The sequence below is a fragment of the Candida oxycetoniae genome, assembly GCF_023343755.2.
Source record: "Candida oxycetoniae strain CBS 10844 chromosome Unknown scaffold16, whole genome shotgun sequence".
NCBI classification, from domain to species: Eukaryota; Fungi; Ascomycota; class Pichiomycetes; order Serinales; family Debaryomycetaceae; genus Lodderomyces; species Lodderomyces oxycetoniae.
The window spans coordinates 155,462-171,515 of record NW_026055481.1 but is presented as its reverse complement, the minus strand read 5'-3'; the positions used below and the strand labels follow the sequence as shown (position 1 = coordinate 171,515).

Genomic DNA, 16,054 nt, shown 5'->3' with positions numbered 1-16,054 from the left:
CGATACAATGTTATATTAGATCAGGGAAAAAAAAAAAAAGAAAAAAAAGAAATATACATTTACTGAGAAGAGCCAATTTTACTTGAGCAAAAGGTAAAGGGGGAAATCAGGGAGTATCGAAACTGTCGTGTGAGAGTAGTAGTAAAGAGTAACGAGGTTGATAAAAAGTAGTGAAGATCATAATCTTGTTTTTGATAAGGATTAGATAGAGTCTGGGTTGGTGGGTTACTACTAAAGCCGTATATATAAAAGCAAGTATTACTTTTCTTTGATAAGAAAATAATAAACCTCATTTTTATGAACCTCACTTTTATGAACCTCAATTTAAATAAACCTCATTTTAAATGAACCTCGTTTTAATGAACCTCATTTTAAAGAAGTGGGATATTTAGTCACCGATTTAGTCAACCTTTTTTTTCTTTGCTTTTCCTGCCTACCAACCAAAATGTAACTATCTATCCTCGGTATTATTAGTCTCTGCTATTACAATGTAGTTAATCGAACAATAATAGTATTTTGTTTTTTTCTTTGTGCTTGAATAGGAAGCATAAAGTTGAAAATAATAGAGAGAGGGGGAATAGAATAACACTAAATATCTTTCTTTTAAACAGGTATTCAATATTAATACATACGCAGAATCGTTTATACTTGTTACGGGGGGGAACCACATTGGATGAAAACTTTTTAATAGTTCATGTCAAGATGAAAAAGAAAAAAAAAAAAAGCAAGCTAAGATGAGCCGCTACCATGAAAGTAACTTTGTGTCAAAGAACAAAAGTGGCCTAATAAAAATAGTAACGTAAAAATAAAACTATAGGCTTTAATAGAGGTAGGTAAGAGGTAGGGGTGGAAATAAGACAGGGGAAAGCAGTAAGGCACGTATGCAAGGTCTGGGTCATGCTCACCAAAAAAAAAATTTTTTTTTTTCTATTCTGATAACTCGCAACTAGATATGTTGTCATATGTCCTTATGTAATTATTTGTCACGGTTACTGACTTTTTAATACCTGGTGTAATTTTCGACACCACAATTTAGTTGAGAAAACTTTTCTGCTTAAGTATACAAGTTTCAAACTCATAGCCTCTTTAATTTAACTGGCACACGGTTGCATGGTTTGAAGTGGTTATATATGTGTGTATGTTCATAACGCACAGTTTAGTCTTACTCTTAGTCGACAAATGTACTTCAGTCTAAAAAGAACGATTAACCAATGAATAAGCCCAACAGAAAAAATAATAATAATAAAAAATTTGCAATATCTTAGATTGTTTTTATTTTTTGTGTTTTGGTTTCTTTCTAAAGGATTTTTAAGTTTGTTGTTTATAAACGAGTTTACGCTAGGGGTGTACATAATTAAGGTCCCATTACCTTGAGCTGTAGTGATTTTGTATTTCAAGTAAATCTGTAAAGCAAACCTCTTGGTAAAAAGATAATATAGAATAAATGTAATAAAATATATGTTATAGGGGTCTTGAGAATCACTCGTAATATAAAGCTTAGTAAGCTAAACAAAAAAGTACACGGGAGGTGAAAAATGACTTGAGAGCTAGCATCTATGACCATATTAGGGATCTCAAAACAATCATAATGTGTCAATACAATACACCAACATTACACATTCAGTAGCTATACAATCGACCTGTATTTTCAAGTTATTCCCTGCCAAGTTTAACCTTGTAGCTTATTTTACTTCTATTATTTTATCGTTTTCCTTTCCCTGCACAAAAGTAAAATTATTCTTATTATCTGCAATGTAAAGCTTTACAATAGATCATATCACGTGAATAGCACATCAGTAATGACTTGTAGCTGCAGCATAAAGCCTTGCGGTTCAATCGGCTATGAGGAAAAAGGTGTTGCTCCTTTTAAATACTTTCTCCTTACTTTTGATTCGGTTTTAATTATATTTAGGTGCATTTTGTTTGAAGCACTGCTGAGAATCAGGGGAGACACTACTCTAAACAACACTATCTCGCTCTGCTCGATAGTGTTGCCTTCTACACAACTCTAAACAACACTATCTCGCTCTGCTCGATAGTGTTGCCTTCTACACTACTCTACACTACTCTACACTACTCTACACTACTCTATACTACTCTACGCTACTTTACACTACTCTACACTACTCTACACTACTCTATACTACTCTACACTACTCTACACTAAACAATACTGTCTCGCTCTGCTTGAAAATGTTGCCCTCTACACTACACTAAACAATACTATCTCGCTCTGCTCGATAGTGTTGCTACTAGTCGAGAGGTTCAACAGAGAAATAGCAGACAAAGGCTTTGTTTGTCTATATATATACTCAGTTATTACGATTGAAAGCCCACATTGTTTTGTTAGGTATGCTTGTTTCCTTCCTTAGTATACCACCTGCTAACAAATTCATAAAGTAAAATATAAGTAACATTCATTCTATATAGATTACTAAAGTCTATTTATTATAAAAGGATATACTAAATGCTTTTTCTTCTGCCACGTGATAGTGTCTCAAAGCTCCCTAGCATATCACGTGAGGTGATATATCACGTGACTGGCTAGCTGAAGAAGGGGGACAGCAACCTCGATCTCTTGATGTAGGATGAGTTGAATTTTTGCAATTTCTCAATTTGTGGCAGGAATTGGTTCCGCCCCACTATCAAGCGAAGCGAGATAGTGTCGGTGTAGTTAGTGTAGTCAGTGCTGCTCCACTCGATAGTGTCGGTGTAGTCAGTGCTGCTCCACTAGATAGTGTCGCTCTTCACAATTAATAGAGCAATAAAAGGGTAGAGGAAAACAAATTGATAATTGTATAGCGTGTATGATATGCACTTTTGCATAGTATTTAGTTGGTATATATGTAATATCTCATAAGTGTTAAAACAACAACAATTTGCAAGGACAATCGAGCCTGCATTGTAAGTACAGTGAATTGAGTGGTAAGCGACGGTACAATTCAAAGTCCATCTATATCGGATAATTGAAGTGAAGTGAAGTGAAGTGAATGAAATGAAATGAATAATTGTACAATGCAAAAGCATTTTTTTTTTTTTTTTTCAATGATGGTATAGTTAGCTAGTCATCACCTCATATAAACTTTCCCACGTACCAAAGATCCATGTCTCATCAACCTCTTCTTCCTCCATTGGTTCAATTCAAGGTAAATAAAACAAGCCAAATCGAAAATAAACAACATAACCAATGGAGTAATGATAAGGAAAAGTAGTCCGTTTGACATCTTGACTAGATATTTCTCTATTAGCATTATAATATTGATAACCTCAAATAAGTGGAATGTAAGTGATGAAAGAGAAAATGTAAGAGATGGGGTGGTTGGGAATAAGATCATAAGTGAAGTTGTTGATATGGATATAGAGTCAATCATGGTAATTATGTGAATATATGTGTAGACACTTGATGTGTAGGCTATTGGTGTGTAGGCTATTGGTGTGTGTGTGTGTGAAACTCTTATCTGTGAATTGAGAACTTTTCACTGATGTTTATATAGCAGATAAAACCTTTTTGCCCCACCAAGAAGGATAGAATGCAAGATGGAAAAAAAGCACAATTCTACCTTGTCTATATATATGGATATGTATATATACTCCTCAATATATATACCATAAGGGGGAGATGACTACAGAAAAGATTGAGCTTATCTTTGCTCAAATCTTTTATTATTTCTTATTGTGTTTTTTTTTTTATCCCTAAATTTCATTTTGTCTTAGTTTGATTGCAAGATAATGCAAAACAGGGGTAGAGGACTCTTTTGTGCTTTCTGTTTTTGAGGTCTACAAACGTAATGTCAGATTTCCTCCAAAACAGTTAAAAAGTGGCTGTACATTTACGTGCAGAGATGAATTGGTATCAATTTGCCTTGTTAAACAATTAGGGTATGTTTTGAAAATAGTTCAAAGTGAGTGAAACTTTTGAGACTTGAATGTATTTCGTGCTAAGTAAAATAATTCAATTCCGATATGCTCCTTACCACCAACCCACCTCTCATCATTTCAACTAGAGTTGCGTGTTTTTTTGTTTTTTTGCTTTCTTTTTTGCTATAGATACCTTTCCCTTAAGCCAGAAAACAAACTTTTCCATTTATGCAGAAAAGGAGGTTTTGTCTTTAAAAACGTTTGTTAATTGATTAGTGTTTTTTTTTCGTTAAAAAAAAAACCAAAAAAAAAAAACCTAGTGTGTACAAACTGACCCCTAAATGGGTCATTACCCACCGCCTTTTCCTCCCCGTAGTGTATCATCAAGCTTAATCAGGTAAACACTTGACTTAATATACCTGAAATATTAAAAAGGATTCACAACTACACAAATCACAAATCACGAAAGCTAACTAGCCAAGCTAAGGAGAGAAGCATATACCAGAATGGTCCATAGACTAAATAAAAATACAAGTTGTGTTGATGAGAAAACTCCAAAATCAAATTAACTACCAACCACCAAAGGTAAATTTCCTGGTTTAAACTTTTGCTGATAAACAAATTTTTTTTACAAAGTAACATCCTCATTAGGAAACATGCGCAGCTAAACACATTGACTTGCCACCTGGAACGAGACGAAAAGAAAAAAAAAAAAAGAAAAAAAAAAAAATTATTTGTATCCTGTTAAGCATCGCTGAATCGACTAAGGAGAAAAGAAAAAAAAAAAGAAAAATTGTATACACATCATCTTGACAACTAGACAACATAAAAAGAATGCTCGGTATATGTTGAAGGTGGTGGGGTGTATATAGAGGGGTGTATATGGAGGGGTGTATATATGTGTATGTACGCGCAGTGACAACTGTAGTGCACAATTACCTCTTTAAGCAATCAATAGTACATTTTCAGACTAGTCCCATCTGGATACATGTTATGTGTTATACGTAAACAAGTGTATGTATTATATATCATTACAGCCAAGACCCAGCTGCTTGACCAAATGAAGACATATCAAAACAATTCAAACTTATCTACATTATTTGAATATCAAAATGTAAAAAAATTGTAAATATCTGAATGTTGACTGTGGCTAGGAGTTGAAGCTTTTTTGAAGAGTTTTGTACTAACAAAGTATCGTCTAGTCTAAATGACTCACGTCACAAATCACACACATCAAACACATCAAATACTCACACACATCAAGCACATCAAACACTCACACACATCAAGCACACCGTCCTATCAGATCTTATACCACAATATTTCCCAAGCCTCCTTTACTTTTTTACACTCCTTTCCTCCTTTCCTCCTTTCCTCCTTTCTTCCTTTCCTCCTTGACTCCTTTTGCTTTCCTTCACTTGATTTCACGTTCTACATTTTTCCGCTTTCCTTTTAATTTTTTCTTTTTTCACAAGAATTTATTCCGAGCAACCACAATCAAACGTTTCATCTAATACATAAAGGTACGTGTATGTAAGTATTTACATCACCAAAGCGAACATTCACTTGAATTTTCACTTGAAAGTTCACAAACATTTTTTTCACTTGCAATTCTATTTTTGACATATTGAGGTATCATCTCTATTAAGCTGGTGAGATTAACCACATTCATATCTTGTGGGCCCCCCTTTTTCCAATCTTGACAATATAAGTCAATATTTGGCCAATTATCTGCTAATCAGCATACTATATAAATAAAACTGAAAATCTGTTTTCTTTCATCAACCCTTTTATTTTTAAACCTGTGGGAGAGTTTGCAAGATACACTTGTATATAATAAAAAAACAGCTTCCTTTTTTATTATTGTATAATTATATAACGAAAATTGCAAAATGGTTATAGAAGGGAATTGGTAAGTTGGCTTTTTTTCTCTTCATACAATGAATTGAAGCACATCCCAGCTACCCTGCAATCCAATTATTTTTCCTCAAGTCTTTGCAGTCGATATTCCCGGTGACAGCTAGTGTTGTTCCACTATCTCGCTTCGCTCGATAGTTTCGTCAACAAAGTCAATAAAAGAATCAGTCTTATCTAAAGAAGTCAACTGCAAAAAAAAAAGAAAAAAAAAAAAAAAGAAATTACTGGCGAATATTAAATTACTTGCATTAACGAAAAGAAAACAAGAAAAGATGTAGGAGTGAAAAATTTCAAGATCTCATCTCTTCTCCACACCAGTTGTTGTTCTCCCATTAAAAAAAAAAACAAAAAACAAAAAACCTAATAAATCTGTAAAACACGGAAGAGTATAGAGGAGGATGAAAAAGGGTATGTTGACTGAAGATGCTGCTGAGAAAACAACCTCTTTTTCAAATCCTAGTGCAGTAGAAAAAATAACCTCACCTTCATTTACTACTTGTTCATATAATAGTAATGATTGTGATGATGATGCGAATCCTGCTACTGCTACTTATCAGCAAAGGAAAATTTCGGTGGTTTTCCACTACCTAAATTTAGCATCTAAAAAACTAGACTCTTTAGGAGTTGAAACAAGAGGAATAGAACGGATTCAACCGTATGAGAGATCAACCAATAGAACAAAACAGTTGTTGAGTGTCATTGGTCTTTGGCTACTGGCGTGTGGTGGATTATCATCAATGTCTACTTTTTACTTGGGACCGCTTTTATTTGGTTTGGGATTGAAAAATACGTTAATTAGTGGACTTGTTGGTCATACTTTAGGCTGTTTTATTGCCGCGTATTGTTCGCTAATGGGTCCGAAATCAGGATGCAGACAAATGGTTAGTGCTCGGTATTTGTTTGGTTGGTGGTTTGTTAAATTGGTTGCTTTGGTGAGTATCATTGGTGTTATGGGATGGAGTGTGGTTAATTGCCTTGTTGGAGGGCAGATTTTGACTAGTTTGAGTAATGGCAAGATTCCTATTTGGGCAGGAATTATTTTAATTGCCGGGGTAAGTTTATGTGTTGCTATTGGTGGGATCAAACAGTTGATGCGTATTGAAGCTTTATTGAGTTTGCCTGTGAATTTTGCATTCTTGATGCTTTACATAGTGGCTTCGCAAAAGTTTAATTATTTGACTTTAGACGATGCTATTGATGACAAAGCTACCATAAGGGGGAACTGGTTGACTTTTTTCTCATTGTGCTATTCGATAACATCAACTTGGGGTTCAATTGCTTCAGATTACTATATTTTGTTTCCTGAAACTACATCAGATATTGAGATTTTCTCAATTACTTTATTGGGTATTTGGATTCCTACTACTTTTGTGGGTGTTGCTGGGATATTAATTGGAAATGTAGCTCTCACGTATAAACCATGGGGAGATGCTTATGCTTCTTTGGGTATGGGGGGATTGCTAAATGAAGCATTTAGACCATGGGGCGGTGGCGGAAAATTTTTGCTTGTTTTGATTTTCCTCTCCTTGATTTCCAATAATATCTTGAACACTTACTCAGCGGCATTTGGTGTACAATTAGCAGGAACCGGATTAGCTAAAGTGCCCAGATGGCTCTGGGCAATAGCATTGACAGCAGTGTATTTAGTATGTGCATTAGTTGGCCGGGATAAATTTGCAACGATATTGAGTAATTTTTTGCCAATGGTTGGGTACTGGATTTCAATGTATTTTATCATGTTGTTGGAAGAAAATGTTATATTCAGAACCCAGAGGTTTAGACATTTGTACGAAAAGGAATTTGAACAAGAGGATGAGGGTGCATTGGAAACTGAATCCCAATTGAAACTTAGACTACGGATCCCCTTGAAGAAAAACCAATATTATAATTGGAAGATTTGGAATGATTATTACAGATTAACTAGAGGATTAGCAGCTACAAGTGCTTTTTGTATTGGTGCTACGGGGGCAGCTGTCGGCATGGCACAAACATATTGGATTGGACCCATTGCTAGAAGAATAGGCGGCGAGTACGGAGGCGATATTGCCATGTGGTTGTGTATGGGATTTAGCGGCATATCCTACCCAATATTGAGATATTTGGAATTGAAATTTTTTAGACGATAAAAAAAAGAGAAAACAAACTTGATATGATACAATTATTGTTTTAATAGAGTGGAACGAGTATGATTGAAAAAAAGAAAAAGAAAGAGAAAGAGCCATGAGGTCTTGCGATACTTGCTTAACTGCTGACTAAGAGTATCAATTGTGGTAAGGACTTTCTTAGATGCAAGTCCTCATTGAAAGTAATCATTGCCGGTTTTTGGTTTTTGGTTCTTTGCTTTTTATTTTTATTTTTATTTTTATTTTTATTTTTATTTTTATTTTTATTTTTATTTTTATTTTTATTTTTATTTTTATTTTTTTTCCCCCCTTCTCCGATACTACCTGTCAATTTGATCCTTTTTCTAACGATGAGATGAGCACTGATTTACTTTTAACATTTAGGAACTATAGGTTTTAGATAAGGAAGTTATAGATTAGAGTATTGAAGATAAGACAATACCAACCATTTGAATCTTATACCAGTCTTTTCCCCTTTTCAATATGACGTGCAAACCACAGTTTATCAAAGAGAAATCATTTGATGAGACTGTTAGTTCAATTCTACCCTCATATTCAATGTATACTTCTACTGTAGGATTAAAAGCCACGGTTCCTGAGAATACACAAGATCAAGATTTGCCCCCGCCAAACTATGATTCTACTCAATCATATGTGACTAATTCACCAAATCTACTAACACCTACGACGACTCCTGGCTCGGTGTTGATACCTTCATCTGAGAGCCTTGGTCCTCATATAAGCAACACTCCAAGTTTTGACTTTGCACAACTAACAGAAACAGCAGTTTCACCAGCAGTTTCACCAGCATCAGCAGCATCAGCAGCACCAGCAGCAGCACCAGCACCAGCAGCGTCATTGATTGTCACTGATGAGTTCACATGGAAGGAAACTATTTTGGATAATGTGCATCGAATGCCAAATATGACTTTTGAAGACCACGTGTTGCCGAAATCTGTCACTATTGATGTGTTCTATACCAAGGATATAGGCGAGATCAACAAAGTACCAGAGATGATTGACCCGTCACTCTATGAGTACAAGCAAGGAGACTTGCTAAATGGCTACATCATCATACGCAACACTTCAAACAAGCCCATACCGTTTGAGATGTTTTACCTACTATTTGAAGGGAATTTTACCGTTGCCAATCCTGCAAATTTTGGGGATCCTGTACCTGTTAAAATACAACGCTTTTTAGAAATGTTTGATTTTTATGGAAGCTGGAACGATGCACATATTAACCGATTGGTTACAGAAACTGAGGATATTATCTATGGAGGAGACGACGACCCAACGGACCCCCTTGATGGGTCGCATTTATACTTTGTACCCAATAAGCAGATTCTTCCCAACCGAACTTACAAACGGTTTTTTTCATTTCGAATTCCTAATAACTTGCTAGATTCTGTTTGCAATGAACACAATTTATCCAAACATGTTGAACTACCACCAACGATTGGATTACCACGATTTGAAACGGCTCATTTTCCTGAGAGGGAAAAAACAAAGATTCGTGATTTGGGGATATTGCATACTTCTGTATCGTATGGAGTGATGGCAAGATTCATTGGTAAAAAGTCTACATGGGAGAAAAGATTTGGTAAATTTGAAACACCAAAACAGAAAGATAATGCCAAATTGGTTAATTCAAAAGGAGACGAGTATATCATATTAAAAGAATTGACTAATTACGTGCGGGTTGTTGCTGAGACAAAGATACCTACTCAGAATGAGAAACTAATGAAGGAGGCTGAGAATAAGTTGCTATATGAAAATTTGGTGAAACAAATACAGAATAAGATAGACCTTGGCAATAACATGATCAAGGCTGTTAATGAACATCGGCAAATTGATTGCGTGTTGCAACTGAATGAAATAATCAGCCAACAGGATATAGATGCAGCAAAGACTAGACAACACTATTTCAAACGAGACATTGACTCTATAAGGGATATCAAGACGAATTTGACAAAGATTGAGTACTATCATATATTTATACAATTAGTTAAAAAAACATTAACATCTGGCACCAAAAATGTAGGAGTATTACTGGTTAGAACTCCGAAACGTAAATACCACATCAATTACATTCCGCCAACGAGGTTTAGAGATGCACCAATAAAGTCAGCACCAAGCTGGGTACTTGATATACCTGTTGATTTTTCAGTAGCTAATACAAGAGCAATAGAAAAATTGAAACTCCCTCAGATTAAAAGTATTAGTGCCGAATTAGTCGTGCACACAATCAAATCAATGAACAAACCTATAGCCCTTGAGTTGAACCATGATTTGGTTTATAACAAGTGTCAAAATAATTGTAAGGAAAGTGTCGATAAGGACACTTTTACGAATAATATAATTAGACCATTTACAGAGCAAGCAATAGAGATTAACCATATACTAAAGACATTGGGCGTTGATAAGTTCAAAGTTGAAAAACAATTGATTGATGATTTGAAATCCATCTGTCAATTAAAGGAAAAGACAATGAATTTGATGATTAACGAGTTGAAAGTGGATGGTGAAATATATAATCCTAAGAACCCAAACCACCAGCTCAATTGGTCAGTAAACGAGAATAATGCAGTAGCTTCACTAAACGAGCATAATGCATCAGCTTCATTAAACTTGACGGTAAATTTACAAAGAATGTCAATGAAAGGTATACCATTGGGTGTCGACAAGTTGAAATCGTACGATTTAGTAAATCTTGTTCCGAATTTCCAATCTTGTTACATTGCCAGGTTCTACCATATTTGCTTAAAGTTTTCTTTGGGGAACGGTGTTTGTGCGAGAATAAAAGTCCCAGTAGTAATAGATAAAATAGATAGAGAATAATAACATGTAATGCAAAGGAGAATATTTTGGAGAGAGTGCGTGTGTGGGGGGAGAAAAAAAAATCACAACACTATCGAGCAGAGCAGGATAGTGTCTCTCGATAGTGGAGCAACACTCAGTAGCTTGCTACAACACTATCGAGCAGAGCGAGATAGTGTCTGCTCAGTAGCTTGTTACAACACTATCTCGCTTTGCTCGAAAGTGTCTCTCGAAAGTGTCTCTTGATAGTGTCTCTCGATAGTGGAGCAAGACTCGTTAGCTTGTTACAACACTATCTCGCTCTGCTCGATAGTGTTGCTCGATAGTGTTGCTCGATAGTGTCACCCGACAGTGTCTGCTCAATAGTGTGTACAAAAAAAAATGAAAAAGGTATCTCCGTAGATTTTGCGACTTAAGGGGTAAGAAAAAAAACGGTAATGCTGCATTACCCCCTAAGCGGACTTAACATACGTTGTGGTACAAAGTAACAAATATTGAAAAGTAAGACAAATCCAACTCATATGTTACTACAGTGGAAGGATGCGGAAAGCAGAGATGGGGGGGGGGGGGGGGGAAGGGGGAGAGCGGGTAGGGTTTTCTTTTCTCTTTTCCTAGCACGGTTTTGGAAACGTCCGTATTATCAGGCTTTCAGCCACGTCTGTATCACACGGCTTTCATCTATTGGTTCGTTTTTGGCTTTTTTTTTTCATCGTTTTTTTTTAGTGACTATTTCAATTTGATGAATTAGTCATCAGTCTAAAAGCTGGTTTTAGTTTATAAATATTGGGGTAAGAAGCTCGTAAAACATGTTATGGTAAGCCATAAGGAATTACTGCTCTAGATCTTGCCCTTGCTCTTATTTGTAAAAGGTTTTCCAGACCAAAAAACCAGTTTATTTTTTTTTTTTTATTAGTATTGTACTTTTGTTAAGTCATGGATGAGTTGAGTAATGACAGAACAAAGTCCTTTGAAGAGACTTTGGGTACTATATTACCTTCATATTCAATGTACACTTCAACTATAGGGATGGGAGTTAACGTGCCTCAAAGTTTAGAGTCTCGAGATTTACCACCTCCGCCCGATTATCTAGATTCAAGATCTGAGAGTGAACCTAGTATATATTCAGGAGGTAATACGGCTACAGTGGTCTCTTCTTCCACCTCAACATTGTCTGGTAATGGTAGGAATGGTGGTGGTACAAATAGCGCTATGATTGTTGCTGATGAAAGTACCAATACATGGGAGGAGACAATCTTGGACAATGTTCATCAAATACCCAACATGACTTTTGAAGACCATGAAATCTCCAAAGCTGTTCAAATCGAGATCTATTACACAAAGGATATAGGCGAGATCAACAAAGTACCAGAGATGATTGACCCGTCACTCTATGAGTACAAGCAAGGAGACTTGCTAAATGGCTACATCATCATACGCAACACTTCAAACAAGCCCATACCGTTTGAGATGTTTTACCTACTGTTTGAAGGAAACTATATGATTGCAAATCAACAACATCATACCGATCGTGTACCCGTTAAGATTAACAAATTCTTGGAAATGTTTGACTTTTCGGGAAGTTGGAACGACGCTCATATCAATCGGCTTGTAAATGAGTTTGAAAATCCTTATCAATGCTGTAGGCAAAACCATATTGATCCTTTGGATGGGTGCTACTTATATTTTGGACTCAAGCGCGAAATACTTCCAGAAAGAGTATACAAGCGGTTTTTTTCATTCAAGATTCCTGGTAATTTACTAGACTCTCAATGCGATGAGCATAACTTATCTAGCCACTTGGAGTTACCACCGACTATTGGGTTGTCGAGGTGGGAAATAGCGCATTTTCCCGAGCGGGAGAAGAACAAGATTTTTGATTTTTCAATAATTGATACGTCGATAAGTTATGGAGTTATGGCTAGATTTATAGGTAGGAAATCTACTTGGGAAAAGGATTTTGGAAAACTCGAACCTTCAAGAGAACGATGTAATGCCAAATTGGTCAATTCAAAGGGAGATGAGTATATTATATTGAAAGAATTAACAAACTATGTTAGAGTTATACCTAAAACCAAGACTTTAACTGAGAGCGAAAAGTTGATGAAGAAAGTAGAGACTAAACTATTATTTGAAAATTTACAAAACAGAATAAATGAAAAGATTGATGTTGCAAATAGGATGCTCAAGTCAATTGAGGAGAATAATTTTGAATCTATTACAAATCTCAGTTTTGAGTTATCACAGCAGGAATTGGAAACTGCAAAGTTGAAACAACAATATAAAAGGGAAGCTTGTTCTTCAATCATTGATATGAAGATGAATTTAAAGAAAAAGGAGAATTACCAAGTTTGTTTGCCAGTTGTCAAGAGGTCATTTACAGGTATCAATAAACATTTGGGCGTTTTGCGAATCACAACCCCTAAACAGGAACACCATGTTTGTTACATTCCACCACAGAGATTTTGTACTACTGCAATTGATAAGTCACTTCCTAGTTGGCAATTGAGTTTCCCAGTGCACTTGTCAATGGAAGGTGTCGCAACCTCAAATGATAAGCCATTCAAGCCTCCAACAATAAAGGACATACAAGTCGAACTTGCAGTCCATACGATGAGATCAATGACACACTCATTAGCAGTAGAATTTGATCATGACTCAATATACAACAAGAAACCCAACAATACAAAACCATTTCTCGATACTGATACTTTTAAACAAAATGTTATAAAGCCTTTTCAGGGACAGTCTACTGAACTATACCACCTGCTCAAAACTCTTGGATCTGGCAATTTCAAGATTGAAAAACAGCTAGTACAAGATTTAAAAGCAATTTGTCACTTGGAGGAAAAATCAATAAACTTGGTAGTTGAAGAGTTGAAAGTGAATGGGAAAAAGTATACCTCAAAAGTTGGGCTATTTTGGTCTATTACTCCAACAAGTGAGACTCGCAACACTTTAGTCACAGCAACTACATCGTTTGATTTATCAATAGATTTGACTAAATTGTCACTAAAGGGGCTGCTGCCTTCCTCGGTTCCATCATATAAGAGGTTTAACTTGGTGCCTTCTTTTCAGTCTTGTTTTATGGCACGATTCTATTTTTTAACGTTGACAATTACATTATCCCAAAATGACTGCGCCAGGATTAAAATACCTGTAATCATAGAAAAGCAATAGAAAGAAGAGGAAAGTAGATTCAACTTCTCATTGTAGCAAGCCAAACTGTGGTTTTGTGGTTTCCCTACCCCCTTAAATTCTCTCTTCTATTAATAAGTGGCTATATTTATTAACACACGACCCATTCTACTTTGAAAGAGGACCCTGTGGTCATTAAGTTGCAAAATCTGACCTTGAAACACACCATTGGGTAGAAAAAGTATACTCTACACTTTAGCATGAGTATGTGAAGAGTGTCTTGAGGTGTTAAAATACCACAGTTTTTGTTCACATACATTTCATTCAAAAGAAAGAGAGAGAGAGAAAAGAAAGGGTATCTAGAATATAAATATAACTTTGCTATTGTAAAGTTGCTCCAATGGCCAGGAATTTTGTGAAATTGACCCTTTGTATTAAAACATCTTAAAAAATAAACTTTTTTATGGGGTGAAAAGATTTTCAAGAAGGTCGGGTGATGTATATGGTGATATACGAAGGTAAAAGTTGATCACTGTGAAAGATCAACAGCCCTCTCTAAAAAAATCAATACACGAGAAGGTTAACAAACAGTTTTGTGTTCTTCACCCCCTCCTCTTCTCTCTCACCCCCTTCACGGTCAAATTGCCACACTTGACGGTTTATTTTGAAATTTCTAGTTCATGAGCTATGACATAATAAGGTGCAAAAGAACGAAAGCATTATTCATCATTTTTTTGGCACCCAAATTGAATAGCAATTATAATGACAGCTTCCAACTAAACCCCCTCCTCCTATACTTCCCCCCCCTTTTTTTTTTCTCACCCCAACCTATATGATGATGAATTTCATCTACATATTTTGATCAGAGCAAACTAGGTTCTTTAATAACAAACTTATGCATATGTGGGCCTCAATTGCTGAATATTGCAAATAGAAACCTCTCTTATATTTTACATAGTGTGTATTGTATTTTATCCTATTTTTTTTTTGCACCCAATATATTGATCACATAGATAAAGTATAAATAGACCATCAATTGTCCATCCATGAAGAGAGTTTGATCTTGATCGTACTATTAAATAACATTATAACATACTTACTACTACTACAACAACAACAACAACAATGGGCTTAACTGATAAATTAAAGGGTCTCAAGAAAGACGACTATGATAATGCTAATGAGCAAGCAGGAAAGTATACTGGCAAAGATGGTCAAAAAGGTACTGATGTAGCTCAAGAGAAGTATAAAGAATATACCAATGGTAAAGGATCAAATACCGGTGCCGCTAATGCTGCTGATTTAGGTGCTGCTAGTGCAGGCGCTGGCGCTGGTGCAGGTGCAGGTGCCGGTTACGGTAATCAATCAGGTACTTCTACAGGTTACGGTAACCAATCAGGTACTTCTACTGGTTATGGTAACCAATCAGGTACTTCTACTGGTTATGGTAACCAATCAGGTGCTACTGGTTCTTACCCAGAACAAGCTGGATCAGGTGCTTATGGTAAACAATCGGCTTCAACTGGTGCTTATGGTAATCAACCTTCGTCTACTTACAACAATACTTCTTCTACCGGCCATAGCCACCATGGTCATCATGGTCACCACCAATCCTCAGGTCACTCTGGTACCGGTGCTACTGCCGTCACTGGATCTGCAGGTGCTGCTGCATATGGAAACAATAGCAGCTCTTCAGGAGCATATGGTACATCAGGATCAAATGAGTATGTAGATGCTTCAAAGAAGACATCATCTACAACATCCGCGGGCGGTGCCAGCAATGCAGCATACGGTCACGAAACCAGTAATACATCAAAAACGGGTTATGGCTCAAATACAGGTTATGGCTCAAACACAGGTCATAGTTCAAACGCTGCAAATACAGGACACGGATCAGGTTCATCTGGCCACAGTTTTAAAACTGGTAACGATTCGTTAGATCACAAAATTGCTCAATTGCCCGAACATTTGCAAAAAGAAGCCTACAATGAATTTAATAAAGGTTACGAACACGCCAAAGCTCAGTATAACAAGTCCTAGATGCATTTGTAAAAATATAGATGCACGAGGTAAAAGGGAAAGAGTCTGTTTGTATTGTGTTTAGATAAAAAAATTAAAAGTTTCAAATTTGCCATAAAAAAACCACCAATAGACATTGCTCTACTCTTCTCAATTGGCTTTTTTTATTAGGATTTCATACC

At 36.0% G+C, this 16,054-nt stretch overlaps 4 protein-coding genes across 4 annotated transcripts; all 4 read left to right on the top strand. All coding sequences in view use genetic code 12, as the record gives it.

Annotated features, from left to right (window-relative positions):
* Positions 1-6,185: 6,185 nt before the first annotated feature.
* On the top strand, positions 6,186-7,901 carry FCY23 (Fcy23p; the record flags this gene model as incomplete). Its single annotated transcript, XM_049325667.1, has 1 exon — positions 6,186-7,901. The coding sequence occupies one exon, from the start codon at positions 6,186-6,188 to the stop codon at positions 7,899-7,901; it is 1,716 nt and encodes a 571-aa protein (XP_049178742.1).
* A 555-nt stretch (positions 7,902-8,456) lies between these two features.
* Positions 8,457-10,739, top strand: KGF56_004247 (uncharacterized protein; the record flags this gene model as incomplete). The annotated part of the gene is made up of 1 exon (XM_049325666.1): positions 8,457-10,739. One exon carries the CDS (start codon positions 8,457-8,459, stop codon positions 10,737-10,739), a length of 2,283 nt encoding a protein of 760 aa, XP_049178741.1.
* Positions 10,740-11,651: 912 nt separating this feature from the next.
* Positions 11,652-13,895, top strand: KGF56_004246 (BUL1; the record flags this gene model as incomplete). The annotated part of the gene is made up of 1 exon (XM_049325665.1): positions 11,652-13,895. One exon carries the CDS (start codon positions 11,652-11,654, stop codon positions 13,893-13,895), a length of 2,244 nt encoding a protein of 747 aa, XP_049178740.1.
* A 1,083-nt stretch (positions 13,896-14,978) lies between these two features.
* On the top strand, positions 14,979-15,893 carry ASR1 (Asr1p; the record flags this gene model as incomplete). Its single annotated transcript, XM_049325664.1, has 1 exon — positions 14,979-15,893. The coding sequence occupies one exon, from the start codon at positions 14,979-14,981 to the stop codon at positions 15,891-15,893; it is 915 nt and encodes a 304-aa protein (XP_049178739.1).
* Between the last annotated feature and the right edge of the window lie 161 nt (positions 15,894-16,054).